The sequence below is a fragment of the Solenopsis invicta genome, chromosome 7 (genome assembly GCF_016802725.1).
Source record: "Solenopsis invicta isolate M01_SB chromosome 7, UNIL_Sinv_3.0, whole genome shotgun sequence".
Classification (NCBI taxonomy): Eukaryota; Metazoa; Arthropoda; class Insecta; order Hymenoptera; family Formicidae; genus Solenopsis; species Solenopsis invicta.
In genome coordinates, this window is record NC_052670.1 from 15,370,790 (window position 1) to 15,390,280 (window position 19,491).

The following is a 19,491-nucleotide window of genomic DNA, read 5'->3' on the forward strand; positions in this document are numbered from 1 at the left end:
ATTAATTACAATTATTTTAATAAACATTGTTTATTGAATTTTTTATTTTTAATGAAACGAGCAACGAACTTTGTCCATCTTCCGGTATTCTATTTTTTGATAATCATTAAATAATTAAATAAAGAATTTGTTAAAATCTTTTAAGATGTTGTTTTGACCAAAAACAACATTTCATAAATAAGCAAAATTAGCGAAATTGTTATTTACAGAAAAATAACTAATTAAAGATTAAGCTCCTCGATCATAATCGGATCTTTGCATTGATATTTTTTTGTACAATTTTATATACATTTTCATCAAATTGCGTGCCAAATAAATTTGTGCGAATTTAAACAAGGATATAATATCATAATACTAAATCAAGATAATAATGATGCTAACAAGCATTTATCACTTTCTGTCCTTAAATACTGTGAGGAATTTGTGACAAAAAATACTTCTTAGCCAGGAATCGAGTCGCTCTATATAGAAAAAAGAATTAATATCAAATCAACAATTCATTGTTTTATAAGCAAGAATATAAAATCTTGAAAAAATATTTAATCCTAAATAGACATAATTTGCTAAAATGAAGAACTCTTGTTTTTTCATGTAAGTAAATTGTGTATATTTAAGATTCTTTTACACAAGACGATTTTATTTCTTTCAAGAAATTCAAGAATTTATATTCTTGCGTATATATGAAACAACGAATTGTTGATTTGATACTAATTTTTTCTGTATACTTTCCGAGACATCGTTCAATTTTAATTTGCAATTTAATATTTTGATATCACCATTCCCATTCAACTTAGAATTGCATTTTAAGACTAAAAATTTATTCATCGCGTAGTTTAATGAATTTAGAAAGGTGTATAAAATTACACGAGGAGTGTCGAGAGAGATTTAATTAGTTTTCTAATATCTATGTTTTCTTATTATGGTTTAGAGAAAAAGGTTACTTGTTGGACTAACACGTCCATGAAAGACTACAAGACTCTGTATTCAGCGATACATTAGTCTTTCGAAATGGCTCTGGACAAAGTTGCCAATTCTAACTCGCAAGCAAACATTCCTACCACAGCAATACTCTCTCCATCAAGGGCTAGAGTCACTAGTAGTGGCGTTAACCGGACTAGAGTTAAGACAACTTTGGTTTTGGGGCATTCAAATCCTTTCTAACAATACTTCTTTTTTAGGGAGGAGAGCTAGATAGGCAGGTTGTCGGTTTTACAATTACAAGCGGGTGTTACTTTGAGTCGTAAAGTCACATGTACAAATTTCAAATTTCTTTCTGGACTCTTGAGAATTTTAAAAATCAATCATTGTGATGAGGCAATTAAAAGTCAAAACCGCAATAATTGCGTATTGATACATTTAATGATTTAATATATCTATAATATCTATTATACATGCTTTTATTCCTTAATTCGTACATTTTGCCTGGCTTCCAACCATCTTTAGCGTTATAAATTTATCGTGATTATAAAGTTTAAATCATCGAGAATCGCATCAGGTGATTACATCCAATTTCGGGCACATACAGTTGGAAGGTGAATAAAAAATAATTTAACAATGACAAAGAAAATTTTACACTCTCCCTTCTTTCTTCTCTCCTCTCGATAGACCTCGCTCTTCGTATTATTCAATATTGCAGTGTTCGGTACATTTGGCTCTTCCTTAAAACATATTTCATCTTTATACGCGTATTGCAGGCACGAGTTCTTGCTGCTCTCAAGATCTTTTGTTTCGTGACAGGCGGCGGGCTTGACTCTCGATATTTTCTCGATGGAACCGTTTCTCTATATCTCGATCGTTCGTGTAACGCGGGCTGTGTCTTGACAGGCCACCCATACCCGCAACTGTCAAAGGATTCGACGGATCGCGATATGCATTATCGGGAGAACGTACGACTGTCGCTCTTACTTTGCGGCTTTGGCACCATCGAATGCGACGCGGTCGTGCACTTTCAACGGACCGTCCCGCATCCATTCGGCGACGCGTGCATTTTATTCTCCATCCGTCCGCCGGAGCGCCGCGAAGACGATGACGCCTCGCGTATTTCGTAACGTCAGAAAGTGCATTCCGGCAACTTCTTCGTTGCATAAGTGCCGCCGGAGTCGATGGTATCTCGAGCGGCAAAACTGTTTGAGCCTCGAAGTGCTCCAATCGACATTTAGATCTTCGCGCTTTGGACTATTACGATAACGTTGAATACAAGGTCTTATATATCTCGCTGTTTCTTGAAAATTTTCCGTTTGCTAAAATGTCAGAAGATCATCGTGCGAAATGGGGCAAAACGAAACGCCCCTTAGAGAACGTTTGAAATTAATTCTCAAGGCGATATACTGACGTCGTCTTAACTTTACCGATTAAACGCGACTTACGTAAACGCGATTTACAAAACATACGGTTTATGAAACATCAACAGATTCCCACTATTACATCGAAATCTTCATGTACATCCAATTTATCAAACATTATACGTTTTTAAATTAGACTTCTGAACTTTGTTGGTTCAATATTATTTATTTTACATTCGATTCTACTTGTATTTCGCGCATATGACTTATAGAACTTTTTCACTAAGTAAATGTTGCGGTGAATTGACAGTTATGGTCATATCGAGGTAAAAGTCGACAAGAAAATCTATAATTTTTTTCATAATATTTTTATTCTAAGACGTTGTAGTAAGATGTACACCGCGGTTTTGCACAATCTCTATCTATAACTTGTTTTCATTTCTTATTTCTGTTCTTTATTTGTTTATTGTGATAAATTCACATCTTAATTAGTGCGATTGTTGTTTTATAGACTTGTATTATCACTGAGGAAGACCGTCATTAAAGATCGAAACGTTTGCCTGACATTGGAGATTTTTGTTATTTATTTGCACCCGACATCTTGCGTGGCTCTTGAGCTCACTTTTCTCTAATATAATTTTTTTATTTTTTTTATTTTTGGGAAAAAAATTGACCAGGGCCGTCCACTGAAAAAAAGCTGTAATATGAATTAAAACGTAATTTGATTCAATTTAACATTCGGGCTGTTACAAACATAAGTAGGTGATTCATCTGAATTTTATTCATTTATTTGTATTTGCTATTATCTTTACTTTGATTTTTTTGTTTCGTTAATACTGTTAAGGAATTAACAAAATATTGTCAATTAGACTGATGCTGTTGATTCAATAGCACTTTTTCTCAGTGCATATGTACATTAACGTGTGTATTTCAATTGTATAAAAGAAATTATAATCATGTAAAACGCAGCATAACTTGTTTAACAAAGTTGTTTTTCTTTACAGGTAAAACAGACGATGTCAACATTACTTTAAGATCCAATCATGGGTATTCCGAGTCCAACCGATTTCTAATCCCGAATGTTCCTCCAAATTCCAAAGGTAATTAAATTGTACATTTCATATGTGTAAATATAAAAAATAAATAGCACTAGATTTAAAGAATGGATGAGTGGTAGAAAAATTTTGTAAACTAAATTTTCTTCTTGCCTTGTATACGCTGAAAAGAATATGTTATTATTATTATTACTACATTACATTCTTTTTTTTACCAAAAAGAAGTACAGATAATTGTTCTAGAAACTTGAAAGTACATTCATGAATTTTTAAAGACTATTTAAAATCACTTTAATTAGATAAAAGAGTCGTCGAAGATGAAATGTCCATAATTGGGCCAATAAGGCACGTTTTCCTTCATATTGTACCTAAAAATAAGATCACATTTAATATGTACTTATATAAAAGTCTGAATCAAATCCAATAATCAAGGTTTAAAATTCCAATAATATATCCTTAAGCAATAATAGTTCATACACTGCACTTGCAAAGTGATCGATACTGACTAATTATTATTAGTCTCGAATCCTAGAATAAGTACTTGTGAGGATTCAAAATATACTTACAAGTAGTTCTTATCGTATTTTTTTATAAACAGTATTTAAGCCCTAAGACTAAAATTAGTCTTAGGGCTTAAATACTGTTTATAAAAAAAATCTCAGTAAATTAATTTTTTCACTTGAAATAAATTTCTACTAAAGCACTCATGAAAAATCGAACAGGTTTAATTTAGCTTTGAGTCCGCTTGAACGTTCAACTCTTGTTTTTCGAAATGCTCATAAAGAGTTTGAAACTACACAAACAGATTCGAACTTGTAAGCAGTGTTGTAAGAGATATATGTTTCAAAATAACGAGACACAGTTATTTGAGGAAAACTGTAACTTTTAGATATAGTTACACATTTTCTATGAACAACTAGATGTAGATTTATTTATTTTAAAAATAAATCCATGTATTCTACAGATACATAGATGGACATAACAATAATATGAACGTTAGTAATATATATTATTTATTATGTATGTAAAAATTTTAGTCCCTTTTAATCCCTTTTTCAAATTTTTATTTGTTTACAATAAAGTACAGCGACTCTAATAAATCTGAAAAATATTTTCCCTCATTTCTTATAACTTTTTGTTATCTTTTGAGTAACTGTCGGATTCCTTCGCGAAAGAAAGATATTCGTTTGGAAACGATAAATTCATCGAGCCATTTTCGTATTTCTGTCACATCTCGAAAGCGCTGTCCTGCTATAATAAGGAGTGCTGCATCGGCTAGAATACTCGTAGATGATAATCTGAAAGCGCCAAGTCAGGAGAGTAGTCGCGTGCAGAAGAACTTTTTCAGTTAATGATAGTTTCTCGAATGATCTGACCAACATGACTTTCTAGCAAAATGACTTTCCGATTCCCTTGGTAAATGGTCCTTCCTCCTCAATTTTGTCGGACAACTCATTCAATTGACGATTGTAGCGTTCAACATGAACCGTTTCACTCGGCTGAAGGAATAAATTCTCGTATAAATTACACCTTCGCATCCCACCAAATACACAAACGGACCTTTTTGCTGTGAATATTTAGTTTTACCACTGATGTAGAAGACTGTTCGGGATCCACGAATGCTTGCGTTTAGGATTACCATACGTAATCCACTTTTTCATTGCCGGTAACGATTGTGCACAAAAACATCTTTTTGTACCTGGAAAGCAACAAAACGCACGTACTCAGTCGGCGAATAATGCTGTTTTGCGACAATTCGTGCGGCACCAATTTTCCAAGCTTTTGAATTTTTCCCATTTTATGCAGTCGCCTTGAAACTGTTACTTGGTTAACTCCGAGCTGTTCTACAAGTTGTACTTGCGTTTGGGGTGGATTTTCATTCAACAACATTTCCAAATTGTTGGCCTTAAGCTTCCAGAGCGCGGACAATCACTCGCCTTTAAAATCACCGTCTTCAAAGCGACGGAACCAATATTTGCACGTATTGAGGGACACGATATTTTTCCCAAGAACAGAGCAAATAGATTCAGATGCTTCAGCAGAATTTTGTTCCTTGCTAAAATTTATACGCATTCAAATACAATGTCGAATATACAATTTTTCGACGCTCATTGAATTATTTCTAACATTATATGCATCATCGAACCATAATGAATGGCGTTTTAGAAAATTCAGTATCAACTTTTCAAAAACATAAAACGACAGTGAAATATTTCAATTAAAAATAATTACATTAAAGGGCTAAAACTTTTGCATACACCTAATATGTGTTTTAAATTCTCTTATTTTATTGTTTACTTTAAATATTTTTGTTTTTTTTTAAATATAAGTAACATTTTAAAATAATCATCGGATTATTAATTTCTTTTTAATATTAAAATTTGTTCTCCAGTACTAAAAACAAAAAATTCTACTAGTGATAAAGAAGATAGAGTTGTGTACAATTAAATATTGTACAATTTAAATATTACAAGAATTACATTGGAATTAAACAAAGACTTTAAACTTTTAGATTTACTTAACGATATGATCAATTTAGACATAATTTTTCTTTGGTTTTAAGATACTTAATCTCACACAGAGAAAAAGATTTCTTCAGTGTTTTAGTATTTATTTGATAGAAAGTTGCTAGAAGTTGTTTTATTGAAACAACGTATGCTTATACGAAACATTTGTTTGAATAAAAATTTTGTTATTTAATTCAAAAAACCTCTGTTATTTGATTGTAACTCTATTATTTGATTGTAACTCTATTATTGGTCGTACTTATTGATTCAAACATTGGCTTGTTTGGCTCATTTCAAATAAATTCATTTAGATACAATAAAATTTATTAAGTTCAAAGAAATCGTTTTCTCTGTGCATCACTAATTGGAATCGTAAGAGTTACAAAAAGTGATTTTTATCTGCATTGCATAATCAGTGGCCAACAAGACACGATTTCTTGCCAGCGTAAAAGCGTGCGATAATAGATTTCTATAACATTTACAGTATTTTAATTAATCAATTAAAACCTCCTTGTTAAAATCGAGAAATTATCATTGTTAACGATTCGAACGTTTTTTCATTGCTCGATCTGATTCGTCGAGCCCCGCTCGAGTTGGGGCGCGTCAAGTTAACAGGTCAATTAAATTATTCACCGAGTGTCAAGTGTTCGCGAAGAAAAGACGCTCGTGATCGAGCACAGCGGGGTGACGGGTGCCGTCGTGGCAACCGGAATTGATGGCGTTTGAAGCGGAACGATAAAGCGTTCGACATAGCGTTAGCCGCGCGCGTAATGGAAAACGTCAAATAATCCGATAATCGCTCCACGATGGTGCCCGGAGCGGCAAGTAGAAATACAAATTGAATTCGCCGCTGGAGGCTCTCTAACCGGCCGATTAAAAGCGGGGGGGAAATTAGGTTAATGCCGGTCCGGAAAGCCGACACCGTTCCGCCGTGTCACGGCGTGTCTGTGTGCATACGCGCGGCGCTAAATGCAGATGCACATGCGGCATAGAGTGCACGTACGTAGAGGACGGCCGGAGAGTCTTCATTCCACGAGACCCGGATGGGGCTAGACTCGTCGTACCGCTCGCACGATAATCGCCAAAAACAACGACGTAATTACCGCGCCCGGGAGTGACCGGAATGGCTTCTCTTCGAATCCGTTTTATGCGGATGTGTCAATCGCTGAAAAAAAAAAGTACGCGAATTACGCAGATAAATACAATGGTTAATTTGTTGCCTGATTACCGCGCTGCACGCGCCTCGAAATTCCCACCTTCGTGGCGGTCCTCGTTCGATTTTCATTTGTGCGCCGCAGCCCGCCATTGGAATTTATTCAACCGTTGTGGCCGATGATTGCGGTCCCCTTTTTTCCTTTTATCGGAAAGTCCTCGCATGCACGCGCATGAGAACGATGGAAAACACCCTGAACGCGAGAGGCGGGCAGAGTACTTACCAGTGGTGCGCACGTTTCTCATCGCAGCGCCATTGTATTCGGATTACCGCCGTTCCATAAATTCGTTTTGTCCATTGTACGCCAGTTAACACCGCGCTTCGCTCAAAAACGCGTAATGAAAATAATGATCGCGCGAATGTATAATCCTCTTGTACGTGCTCGGTTTGGTGTATCTCGTATATGAGTCGGGAAACATTCGGAGCAAGCGGTGTACGAGAATGTGAAATGTAAAAGGTAGAATAGAATAATTCTTTTTGCTTAAATCCAGTGAATCCCGAACGAACAGAAATAATATTTTTGTTACCAATTTACTTTATGGAATATTTCGCCGTTTTATTTACCACAGACACTTATCCTTCATCCAATTCTCTCCCGGTGAATTGCATAGGTGGAATTGAGATCAGTTGACTATAGGAATAAGTTAATTAATTAGATTTATATTCAAAACGAAACATTGGCGATAGTTACAACCGTGTTTGTACATGTAGCAGACATTGTTGCTTAGTTGCTCGTAGTATATTTTAGTGCAAGCACATATTGTTGAAGAATTAGGAAGAAAAATCATATAGGCAAGCAAATATTTTTAATAAAATATTCCAAGTAAGATTTTAAGAATAATAAATCACAAAATACTTTTCATGCGTAAATTTTCGTAAGTGTATTTCATAACGTAATTCAATGTGTATTTAACAACTAGCTACGTCGCAAGCGTTTCAACTTTTATTACGTCCTCTTCAGTACAAAATAAATGTAGAGTCAAGTCATCTTGTTATCTATCCCACGAGTACGCCCCAGTAATAAATAGTTATTTGCTATCAGGTCAATGTACATATATTAACTAATATTAGTGTGTATAGATGCTAAATTATTAATACGAGAAAAATATTATAAATAAGAAAGAAATTGGTCAATTTATATAAAATATATGTTCAAAAGAATGTTTATATATATATATATATATATATATATATATATATATAAAAATAATACATAATAAAATGTAAATATAAAATTGATAAGTTTTTGTGATATAAAAGAATACTCTCACTTAAAGAACAAATGCCCATAATGCATTTATCTTATTAATTGTTTATTATTTATTAGATACTTGTTTTATTTAATATTTATTAATTTGAATTTTTTTCAAACATAATCAAAAAGTAGGCTAATTTTAACCTGGGATTAAAGATACACATGCTAAATATTCCTGATAATGATGAATTTTATAATTCTTTTTTTTAATACACTTGATTTATTAACTTTGCATTTATTGAGAAATAATTATAAAATTAACCGGTTAAAAAAGAATCGTGTTATAATTAACAGTTAAATATATAAAGTTGGACACGTTAATAATTTTTAAAAACTAAATTGAATTAAAGTTAACGGTTTATAAAATTAATTTAGTTACGTTAAAAAAATTACATGAACCAAAAATTAATTTAGTTGAAAATTGCGTTAAATTAAAAGTCAATTTTGAAAAGCTTTATTTATTTATATTAAATTAAAATGTTATAATTTTTTAAAGTTAGATTATTTCAGCTAATAAAACAATTACAAAACAAATTATCAAATAAATTTAATTATAATATTATTTAATTTCTAAATTTATTTTGTCAGTTAAATTTACTTGAAATAACAAAGAATATTGTCTTTTTACCTGCTTTTTTTACAATTTTGTATTTTTTCTAGGTAAATTTTTTATTTAAGAGAAAAGTTAATAAGTTCAAAATTATGTGTTTTAAAGATTGCTACTTCAAATTAAAAATTTACTTGAAATTAAGTATATAATTAAACATTATTAACTTTTAATTTTTTAAATAGTTATTACCCAACCCTGGTTAAATATAAGCAAGTTTTATTTCAATTTTAAATAAAAATAAATAAAAATATATTGAAATTTATTAATAATATAATACATCTTATTATCAACTTATTCCAATCTTGAGACCATTTGACATAAGCAACGTACTCGAAACACATAAATTTCTTTTATTGGCTACTTATTCATTTAATTATAATTATCTTAAATAGTCTAATCTAGAGTCCTATATAAAGAGAGAAGCGACATCGAACCCCCACAGCCTTCAGTATCCAATTGAGTCCTCCACCGCCATTTTGGGACCACTCTAACGTCATCAAACACCATTCGTATCATTCTACAAACAGCTGTGGTCACAATATGGCTGCTCGCTTAGTCAATCAAGTATCAATCAGATTACCAATCAGAGCTTCGGACATCAATGTCGCTTCTCTCTTTATATAGGACTCTAGTGTAATCAGTTTAATGTATCGAGTTAATATAAAATTAGCTTTCTCGATAAATATCAGTTTTGTCTGAGAAAATTAAGAAAAGGCTGAAAAGTTGATTAATTATTTCTAGTCTCGTCTACTCGCTTTATCGAGATGTTACTCGTTTCATAAATTTCTCAGCGAGTTCAGCCCATGAGAAACCACAATTGATTATCGCAGTTTCGCTGCAATCGCGAAGCGAAACTCGCACGCCGTGCAATTCCCCTAACGTCTCGACGCGACGCGACAACCACGGAATACTTCCCGTCCGGGATATTGCAATTTACGCACGCGACACGCTCGTACTTTCTGATTTATCCTCGTAATATGCGCGAACTAGTGTTGTTTATAGCATTAGCAAAACGGCAGGCAAGCAAGCGGGCAGGCAGGCGCGACATGCAGGCAGCGCGCGGCAATTAACCGCGAGAGTATTAGAGAGACGTGTGTCTCCGACCGGCGATAATTATCGGCCCAGCCGGGTGGTATACTCGTCACGCGCCGAAGAGGAGAGCCACCCGAAGATGATTCTTCCCGGTTCTCTCGCGGTTTAATCTTACTCGGTGTCCCAGCGAGAGACGTGCAACACGCGCCCACCCGCGCGTCTCGAAATCTCGCTTCTTGGGATAACCGTCGTCGTCGTCGTCGTCGTCGTCGTCTCGCGGAGCTTCATTAAGGCCTGTAAATACGACGGTATAAAGCCGCGCGAGCGGTGTATTTGTCGAGAAAGTAAATCGAAGACGTACGCGAGAGAAGTATCCGGAATCCCCGACTTTCGCCCCGCGGCGACAATATCCTTTCCAACCGTTCCTAAGAGAGCCATTCGTCCGTGAGAAAACTCCAGCGACCGCACACAAGCGGTATGCGCGCGCGATCGTATAAGCAGATATTGCTGGGAAGTTAAAGCGGATTAGAGGCTCTCGGAAGTATCGATTCGATCTCGAAAGAGTACGTTTATCGTTAAAAATAAAAATGAAATGGATTTTATAGCGACACTGCGTCCCTTTCCCGCCTCACGTTCCCAATTCTTAATAACGCTATGGCTATCGCGAAATTATCCGCTTGCTTTTATTGGTATTGTTTACCTGAAATGGCTCGCTATCAATGAAATTCCTTTAGGTGTTATGAATTATTGCAAGGAATGCACGTGAAAAATATGTAGTTTTGATAACATGTACTTTTTACTAATATCTTTTATATCAATTATGTTTTATCTGCGTGTATTTATGCAAATGATCTAGAACATTATTTTAATTTTATAATACAACGTGAAAAATGACAAATTATCTCTAAATGTTTGGCACTTTATTGGTCCAATCATAGGTGATTTGCGTCTGACCACTTTTCTATCTATTTAAGTGGTTCAAAAAATCTCAAAGTATTCTTGAACATATGTTCAAGTAGAACAAATGTTTATAATTTATTTTGGAAAAAAAAATAGAGAAAAGTCATCAATACTGGCGTACTGCTTTACTTTTGGATAATATTTCTTAAACAAGTGCTAAAATATAACTTGCGTAAAAATAAAACATGCGTGCAAACTAAAAAATGTCTTTTATCAGATAGTATAGCAGTTTTTATAATACTGTATTCCGTATTTTGTAATAATTAATGTTATCGCAACCCAAAAGGAGCGTTTAAGAAATTGAGCTGTGTCCTAAAGCTGGCACAGGAGGCAGTATAATAGCAGAGTTCAGAAACAATTTTGTAGGGAAAGAGTTATATAGCTGTAAAATAAATTGATGATAAACTAAGTAATAAAATATACTTTTATGTATGAAACAACAAAATTAATAAAATTAAAAAGCTAAAATTATATCTTTTCACTTTATATTTTTTCTGACACCTTATTAGTGTATAGTGTATATGGTACACAAATCTGCCGTGTTTGAAGATAATTAATAAATAGAAAATAAAATATCTGTCTTCTAATTGAAGATTTCATAATACTATCTATTCTCACGAAGAGCGATTTTATGTTCCAAATCGCACTATGAGGTAAATATAAAAGTGAAAAATACAAACGAAATAGTTTTAGGACGTTACAAGCATGTAAAATCCAATATTATCAATAATAAACATTATTGTTTATTATTGTTTAACCTATGCGAGAGAAAATAGTGCAAATTTTATTGACGCTTTCCAAAAATTTGTTTTTAGCAGATTTTATATCAAAATAAGTTATAAATGTAAGTCATGTGTCATTTTAAGAAATCTATTCAAGTATTGCCGACTTTTCTACATAATTATCAAGAATTAATCACAAAAAATTATTTGATTCAAAAACTTGTAACATTTATAATAAATATTATTATATTATAAATAATAAAAACATTAAGGTTTTCTAATTTAGGTATGAAGCTTTGAAAATGATACAGGAATTCCAATTTTTTCAAGAAATATTCAGGAATATAAAAACAGTGATTTTCAATAAAGGATAAATATGAAATCAAACATCGTAAAAAATAAGCTATTTTCTTATATTTTGATGCAAAGTAATGTCTTCTCCAAGAAGCTCAAAATGTTGTTTTGCTCATACATAATGCGATTCGACGCCTCAATTTTGTTCACAAAATCCATTATTTTAAATAAATAATTTTTTTAGAAAAGTCTTTTTTAAATAACAGAAATTTAGACGTTAATTTAGAATATAAATACTAAAAATTTTTAGAATGATATCATTTTATACAATTTTTACAAAATTTTTATTTTTCACAAAAGTCTGTAATCTTGAGTCACTAGTACTCGACATGGAAATCAACTCGACGGTCTCGATCACGCATCACTGCATAGAGATTTATTCCATCACAATTTTTTTTTTTTTTACGGAAAGATAAGGATTTGGGAGTTTTTGAAATTCCGAGAAACTTCCATGAATAAAAATCGTGATTCACGTTTGAAGAGAAAGGGTTAACCTTTATGATATAATATGCAAAAAGATGTCCCGTATTACAATCTTGGATAAATCACGACCGAACATTTTCTTCATTTATTCAAAGTGATTCGAAAAAATTTCTGAAAACTTATATAAACGTACTTTCACGTTTTCAGAACAAATAACTATACTTCTTTTTGGAAAAAAATAAAAGATATAATTTATAATTACCGTTGAAATTTTGAGAAATTTCCGTAGGTAGAATTCGGTTACGGAATATCCATAATTGGGCCTAAGAGTAAATAAAAATTATCACGACTGTCTTGTCGTTATCGCTAAGTAGCTAACAAACAAGACAACATTGTAAAAGTATAACATGTTGCCATTACTTAGTACGTAATGATTTATTACTTTTTTTTTAGAGTGGCATTCTGTAGTTTAAGTCGCTATTTGATTATAGCTCAATATGATATCAATAGTGGTCTTTATTAATCACAATACAGTTCATAAGCATGTATTGTACAATGCACTTGTAAACCAATGATAAAAGCAACAATAAAATTCGTTATCGTCACTGTAAAATGTAACGACGTTACTAATAGAAAAGATAGGGATTGTTATCAAAGAAAGTAACGATTACACTAACGGCGTTACATGCTACCCCTGCTAACAGGCTAAGCTGTATGGATTCATACAAGGGACGCGAAGATATACCTACGCATCGAGCTTAATATCTTAAAAGGCATTTTCCGACGCAACAATGAGAGTTTTGATGGCATCTTGATGCAAGTTAAGCTTGCGCCAAGCTTTACCGTCGAGCTTTACCGTCGCGCTTTATTTATCTCGATGAACACAGTTTCGTCACACTTCAACCGTAGGCGTCTTTCTATACGAACGGAGGATACGTGCAAAGGGAATTGCATGCGGGGAGGATGCATTAAGGATTCTAGGACACGAGGAAGAGATAAGGCACCGTGCGCGCGGCGCGGTGCGGCGCGCTGCAACGCCGGGGTATGCAGATATCGGTGCATGGCGCGCGCATAATGCACACGGTCAATTATTTCCGCGCTATCGAGCAAAGGACTCGCGGAGAAAAAGTGGTAGGGGAAATGAGAGAGAGAGAGAGAGAGACGAGGCAAATGCGCGGAGGACGTTCGTCTTTAATAGGTTGATTTTTTAATACTTCGCTGAGCATACGCGCGGAATACGTGCCGACGAATAAGTAATCGGATGGGATTTCAGGGCACGACCGCGGAAGATAAAATCCCGTGGTATGGGTGGAGTATGAGCGCGCAGCGTCGTGACCGCCGTGTAACGCGGTCAGTTAATTATTTTGCTCGCTTGACTCCACCGGAAAAAAAGGGGAAGGAAGAAAAGGAAGAAACGTTTACGAAATGAAATTAAAAATTCCACTTCCGCGAAACTTATTTCGACCGCACTGCGAAGAAATTCCGTTTTTGAAACCGCAGCTCACTGCGGTTTTATACTTCATACGTATGAAAAGTTACTGCGATATGATAGGGAAGAAGGTGGTATTGCGGCGACCCGTTTTCATTTTATGCAATAAATTTGTTAATAATTAATTTTGAACTGAAAATTCAACGATTATATGCATCAAACTGTTCTTCAATAGATTCCAGACTTAAAGTTATGATGTATATTTACATATTACATTGAATGTTATTTATAAAAGAGTAGCGACACTGCGTAAAGAGTCGAAGAGAAAGAGAATAATATAGTCCACAAGAATAAATTTAAAATTAGTTTTAATTAAAAGTATTAATTACAGTGTTTTGTTATAATATTATACATTTGTTCAAAATAAAGAGAAAATTTTGCGGAATACGTTCAAATGTATACATGATCGTACACATAAACCTAATACATATATAGACTGCAGTACCGAGAATCTATAATACATGTAATGTAAACTGTAGTTTCTCAAATAACTACTTCGGTATGAAAACTTTAAAATAGAAGCCACGCTGGGCTTATTGAAACATCAGAGAAAGAGGTAGTAATATAGCTGCTGTAAGGCCCGATTGTTCCACCTTTTAGTAAGCACCAAGTAAATTTAACTGTTAGGTAAACCTATACGGATACGTTTAAATTTACTTGGTACTTACCAAAAGGTGGAACAATCGGACCTAAGTAATATGACTACTCCCGTTATCTCTGTTGGTACATAACCAATTTTAACGATTGCTTATGGAATTATTTGTTTAGTAACTTGCCATTATATAGTGGCGCTAATATGTCAATACACAATAGCCGGCAACTGTTATAAGGCATTTTTACTATTCAGCATTTCGAAACTTTTTCAAGATATTTTAGCATTTAATGACTTCCTCATTGTTCTAAACTTGAACGTATTATTATACGAATGTAAATATAGATTTGAGCGTTTTTTTTTCATTATTTAACTTTTTCTTCGATTATGTGTTGCTGTACATATTTTGAATTATGCAAAGTTAAACATGGAATATTGCTAATATGGGTCTTTATGCATAGAGGAGAAGGTAGTAATATGGTACCCATTTACATCTTATTGAATAACTATGTTAATAATTAATTTGCAATTGAAACTTGAACAATTATATTCATCAAACTGTTCTTCAAAAATGTTAGAGTTATAAAATTCTCAAATTGAAATATTTATTACTTAGGACATGATTTATAAAAAATGTGATGCAATATATAATCGGTGGAGGAGGAAATTGCATGCACAGAATTGGGTAAAAAGTGACTACATAATTTTCTACACAAAAATACACACTCGGATTTGCAACGTAGTGTCGTCTCTGACAACGAGACCGAGTCGCGCGCGATGGTTACGATATGGTTAGGAAACGGCAGTAGGCATGAACATCGATACATTTTAATTGCAAACCCAAATCTTGGACAGCGGTGATGTAGAACGATCGACGAGTGCGTCGCGAGTGATTAGTATCGCGCGAGTAAATAACAACAACAAAATGTAAGGTTACTCACCCCCTCTTCCCGGTTGCGCTGCCCGATGTCGACCAAGCATCTGCTGCTCCTTTTCTCGGAATCCTTCGTAGCACTGCTTCTCTATAGCACTCGCATATGCGCCTTTATTACCGAAACGCAACGAAACCAATTGCGCAAGCCGTAAGTTATTCCCGATTAAACGCGATGAGAGACCGCTTCGCTGCGCTGCGTCTCCGTGGCGTTCCGTTAGCGAGAAAGAGCGTCGACAGCGGATGACGTCAGCGTCACGTCGGCAACTTCACTCCGATTTACCGCCGCGACGCGACGCGAGTCGAACTAGAGTTAAGATGCCGAATCGACGCCGTTGACCTTTTACTTTCTATATACAACGCGTTTACGTGCGTTACAGGACGCGTTAAACACCTTGTGCGTGCACGGAAGCCATCTCGATTAGTCGTCTCGATTTCGGCCTCTTAACCCTCGCTCGACTCGCGCGATAAATCGAAGTCGCGATAGTCGTGACATTGCGATAGTCGTGACGTCGCGATAGTCGTGACGTCGCGATAGTCGTGACGTCATCCGCTATCGGCGCTCTTTCCCGCCAACGGAACGCCACGAAGACGTCGCATAGCAAAGCGTTCTCGAATCGCGTTTAATCGAGAATTATACGGCGCAGCCTGCATAATTGATCCTGTATTCGTTGCATTTCGGTAATAAACGCGCGCGTATGAGGTCGGTGTGTAAGTGCTACGGAGAAGCAGCGTTGCGAAGGATTCCGAGAGGAGCGGCAGAGGGTTGGTCGGCGTCAGGCAGTGCGACCGCGGAGAGGGGTAAATAACCTGTTATTTACTTGTTGTTATTTACTCGCGCGGTATTAATCGCTCGCGACGCACTTGCGCCGCGTGTCTCGTCGATCGTTTTACGTCACCGCTGTCCAAGATTTGGGCCTGCAATTGAAATGCATCGATGTTCATGCCTACTGCCGTTTCGTAACCACTGTCTTGTAGTGCGCGATTGTGTGTTGTTGTTACTTTTTACACATTTATGCGCGTGCATTTCTTTTATATGCTTAGACGCGAAATTTAACACTGATATACGTCTAAGCGAGTAAAAAGTACAAATATTACACGCATAAATTTAATTTAATGCATAAAAAATACGAATGCGCAAAGAGTGACTATACGTTTTGCACACTTGGATTTGTAATGTTCGCACTACATTTTTCTTACTCTCGTGTCGACCTCGCTACATCCGTTCTCCGAAAAATTCTTTCCGTTATTGTTACATTGCAGGAAGATATTCTTTCTGTGACCTCTCGCTTTCCATTCCGCGAAATCGCGGGGAACGACATTCCTTTCACAGACGCGATATTTCGTCCACTTTGGAGACGGCGACTGCCGCGCGACCCGAGAGAATTCCGGGTCGCAGGCGAGAGGAAGTGAGAGAAGGAGAGAGAAAGAGAGAGAGAGAGAGAGAGAGAGAGAGAGAGAGAGAGAGAGAGAGAGAGAGAGGAGGAGATAAGATACGCCGTGATGCAATGTCGACGATATGCGGATACTAAGGTGCATAATGCATACGGTTAATTATTTCCGCGATTTCGCGCCGAGCACACTTGGGTAACTACCCCCGCTTTACACCGCGCCATACTCGAACGTTCGTTGCCCATTCTACCGAAAGGCACCGGGATAATGGAAGGGACGACGAAGGGATGAGGTTCTGTGTTCCAATAACTTCCACGATTAAATCCCTTAATTACGGCACTCGTCGTCGTGTTCCCGTTAAGCGACGTCCGACGACTCTCCGACGATCAAAATTGCGCGAAACTTTGTAGTGCCTCAAAGGCGGATATTATATTCGACCAGACGTGGTAACCGTAAATAGGTATCTCGATAAAAAGACGCGAAATCTGAATAATCCGCAGTACTTATGAACTCATGAAAGAAAATCCTTTGAATTACCCGAAAATCTGCTGCTGTGTTGGCGCTAGATGCAAACAAGCGCCACTCGTAGAGCGTGTTAGGCCAAGTTAAGGTCAGTTCACCAGTCAATAAACAATTAAAAATAATTTAATGTAATTTTGAACAACTTAATATAATTTTAAGTAAAAAATTCACAAGTATTTCACAACATTTTTTGAAGTTGAATTGACATTTTACTCAAAAACATAACAGTTTAATTAAATTTGTGTATGTAAATTAGAAAATATTAATTAATTTGCAATTTATTCAGGAGTAAACAGCTCGTATTTGCAAAGCAGTCAAAGAAAAGTAAAAAAAAAAAACAGCAAAGCAAGTAGTAATTTTTAACGATAAATTTTATTTCTTTTTAATTATTTAATATACTCAGTACACTACAATATTAACAAATACTGCTGAGTATATTAAATGATTAAGAGTTGCTCAGTATTCATTAATGATGCTGAGGAAGATAAAGAACGCTTAACAACCCGCATATTCAAAAAATTCTGAAACTTTGTATAAAAATAAAGGAGTTTTTCCCGTAACACAAAAATATTTTTTGTTTGTGCCCGTTTTTCAGTTTTAAGGGAGTGAAACACTCTTTTGAAAAAATCTGTTTTTTTCTTTCCAAGCGAACATCGTCGAACTATTGTATAAGATAGATAAAAATGTTTTGAATGAAAGTTGAATGGCTTGAAGAGTACTTTATAACAATAATTAAGAAAACAATTTTTTTGATTAATAATAGTTAATAATAATTAATAATGTTCGTTTGGAAAGAAAAAATTGATTTTTTTAACAGGGTATTTTACCCCCTAAAACTAAAAACGGGCACAAATAAAAAATATTTTTGTATTACAAAAGAACTCTATTTGTACACAAAATTTCAGAATTTGTTGAAAATGCGGGTTGCCAAACGTTCCTTGTAAGTAACTCGAAACGTACAGCAATTAAATGATTAGGTAGAAATACAAATTTTACCGTTGTAAACCGTGTTTAGCTCGTTTTTAGCCTACGACTTTTCCTCGATTGCCTTGCAATTTATTATTTTTAATAATAATAAGTCAATTTAAAGCAAGTTATTATTTTGAAGTCTGATCACGTTGATTATTCTCTTAAGCGGTCTGCGTTCACTGGTGATTGTTCAGCGACCGGTGCAGCGACCCTTGTAATAATCCTTTCGGTGCGAACGGGAAAGCTAACTATAGCGGTATTGGGAGCTTCTGCACAAATCGTGCGACTCGAATATTTAGTAGCGCTAATTCGCCGTCAAGCTATTCGATGTTATCGCGCAAGTTGCATCGGCCGCGGCATGCAATTCTCACGTGTAATACCCCAGTTAATCGAACTTCATTGGCACCTCCGCAGGGAGGAGAACGGCTTAGGAAGGAGGTTCTAATATCGCAATAAATTGCTTGCTAGGTTAATTTCCTAACGACATTGCCCCCCAGCTAAGGTGTTATTATATTAATTAACGACTCGTTAACGGGCGTAAAGTGATGTCGTCCCTCTCCCCCCTTCCCCTCCTCTCTCTCTGTCTATCCCCACCCTCGCTCTCGGCAATTATGCAAGTTCGCATACATACACATATATATTGCATTGGCGATAAGACCGCAACGTGTCTTCGGCAGCTCGAGTCGACCCTATTATATTTATGTAATTCGCATCCTTTGTCGCGCTAATTATTTCACGTTTTAATTAAAATCGCTTGCGCCTGGGCGCATGCACGCTCGCGTGTACATACGTGTCAAGAGAGTGTGCACGAGAATTGTCCGAAGGATATTGCATTAGATCCGCGTTAATTAACGGCTGGTTAACGATATGCGCGTTTCCGGACGCAGTCGAATGTTGGTAAACATTCACATTCATTCATATTAGCATCGGCGCGCGAAGAGTGAGAAAGAAAAGGAAACGAACGAAGATCTCGTAATATATAATATAAAATCGTTCGTTGATCCCTGACGAATCGCGTTACTTTTCACTTCGTTAGTCGACGGACCCTGACTCCTCTTCATTACGACGTAATGAAACAGCATTAACGGCGCCACCCCGCATTTCGGAGTCTCGTTAAGATTTTCAAAAGATCAAAATTTGCGCTGCAAATTTATTTGGATAATGGTAGAATAACTCGTGACAA

At 35.5% G+C, this 19,491-nt stretch overlaps 1 protein-coding gene across 8 annotated transcripts in view; it reads left to right on the top strand.

Annotated features, from left to right (window-relative positions):
- LOC105195148 (cysteine-rich motor neuron 1 protein) overlaps positions 1–19,491 on the top strand; it is a 542,960-nt gene that overhangs the window by 422,992 nt on the left and 100,477 nt on the right. For 7 of the 8 annotated variants that reach the window (XM_039452145.1, XM_039452146.1, XM_039452148.1 and 4 more), the window contains one exon: positions 3,287–3,382. The exons of the other annotated variant lie outside the window; for it this stretch is intronic. In XM_039452145.1, the coding sequence (XP_039308079.1) occupies positions 3,287–3,382 (96 nt within the window). The remainder of the gene's footprint in view (positions 1–3,286; positions 3,383–19,491) is intronic. 8 annotated transcript variants of the gene reach the window in all.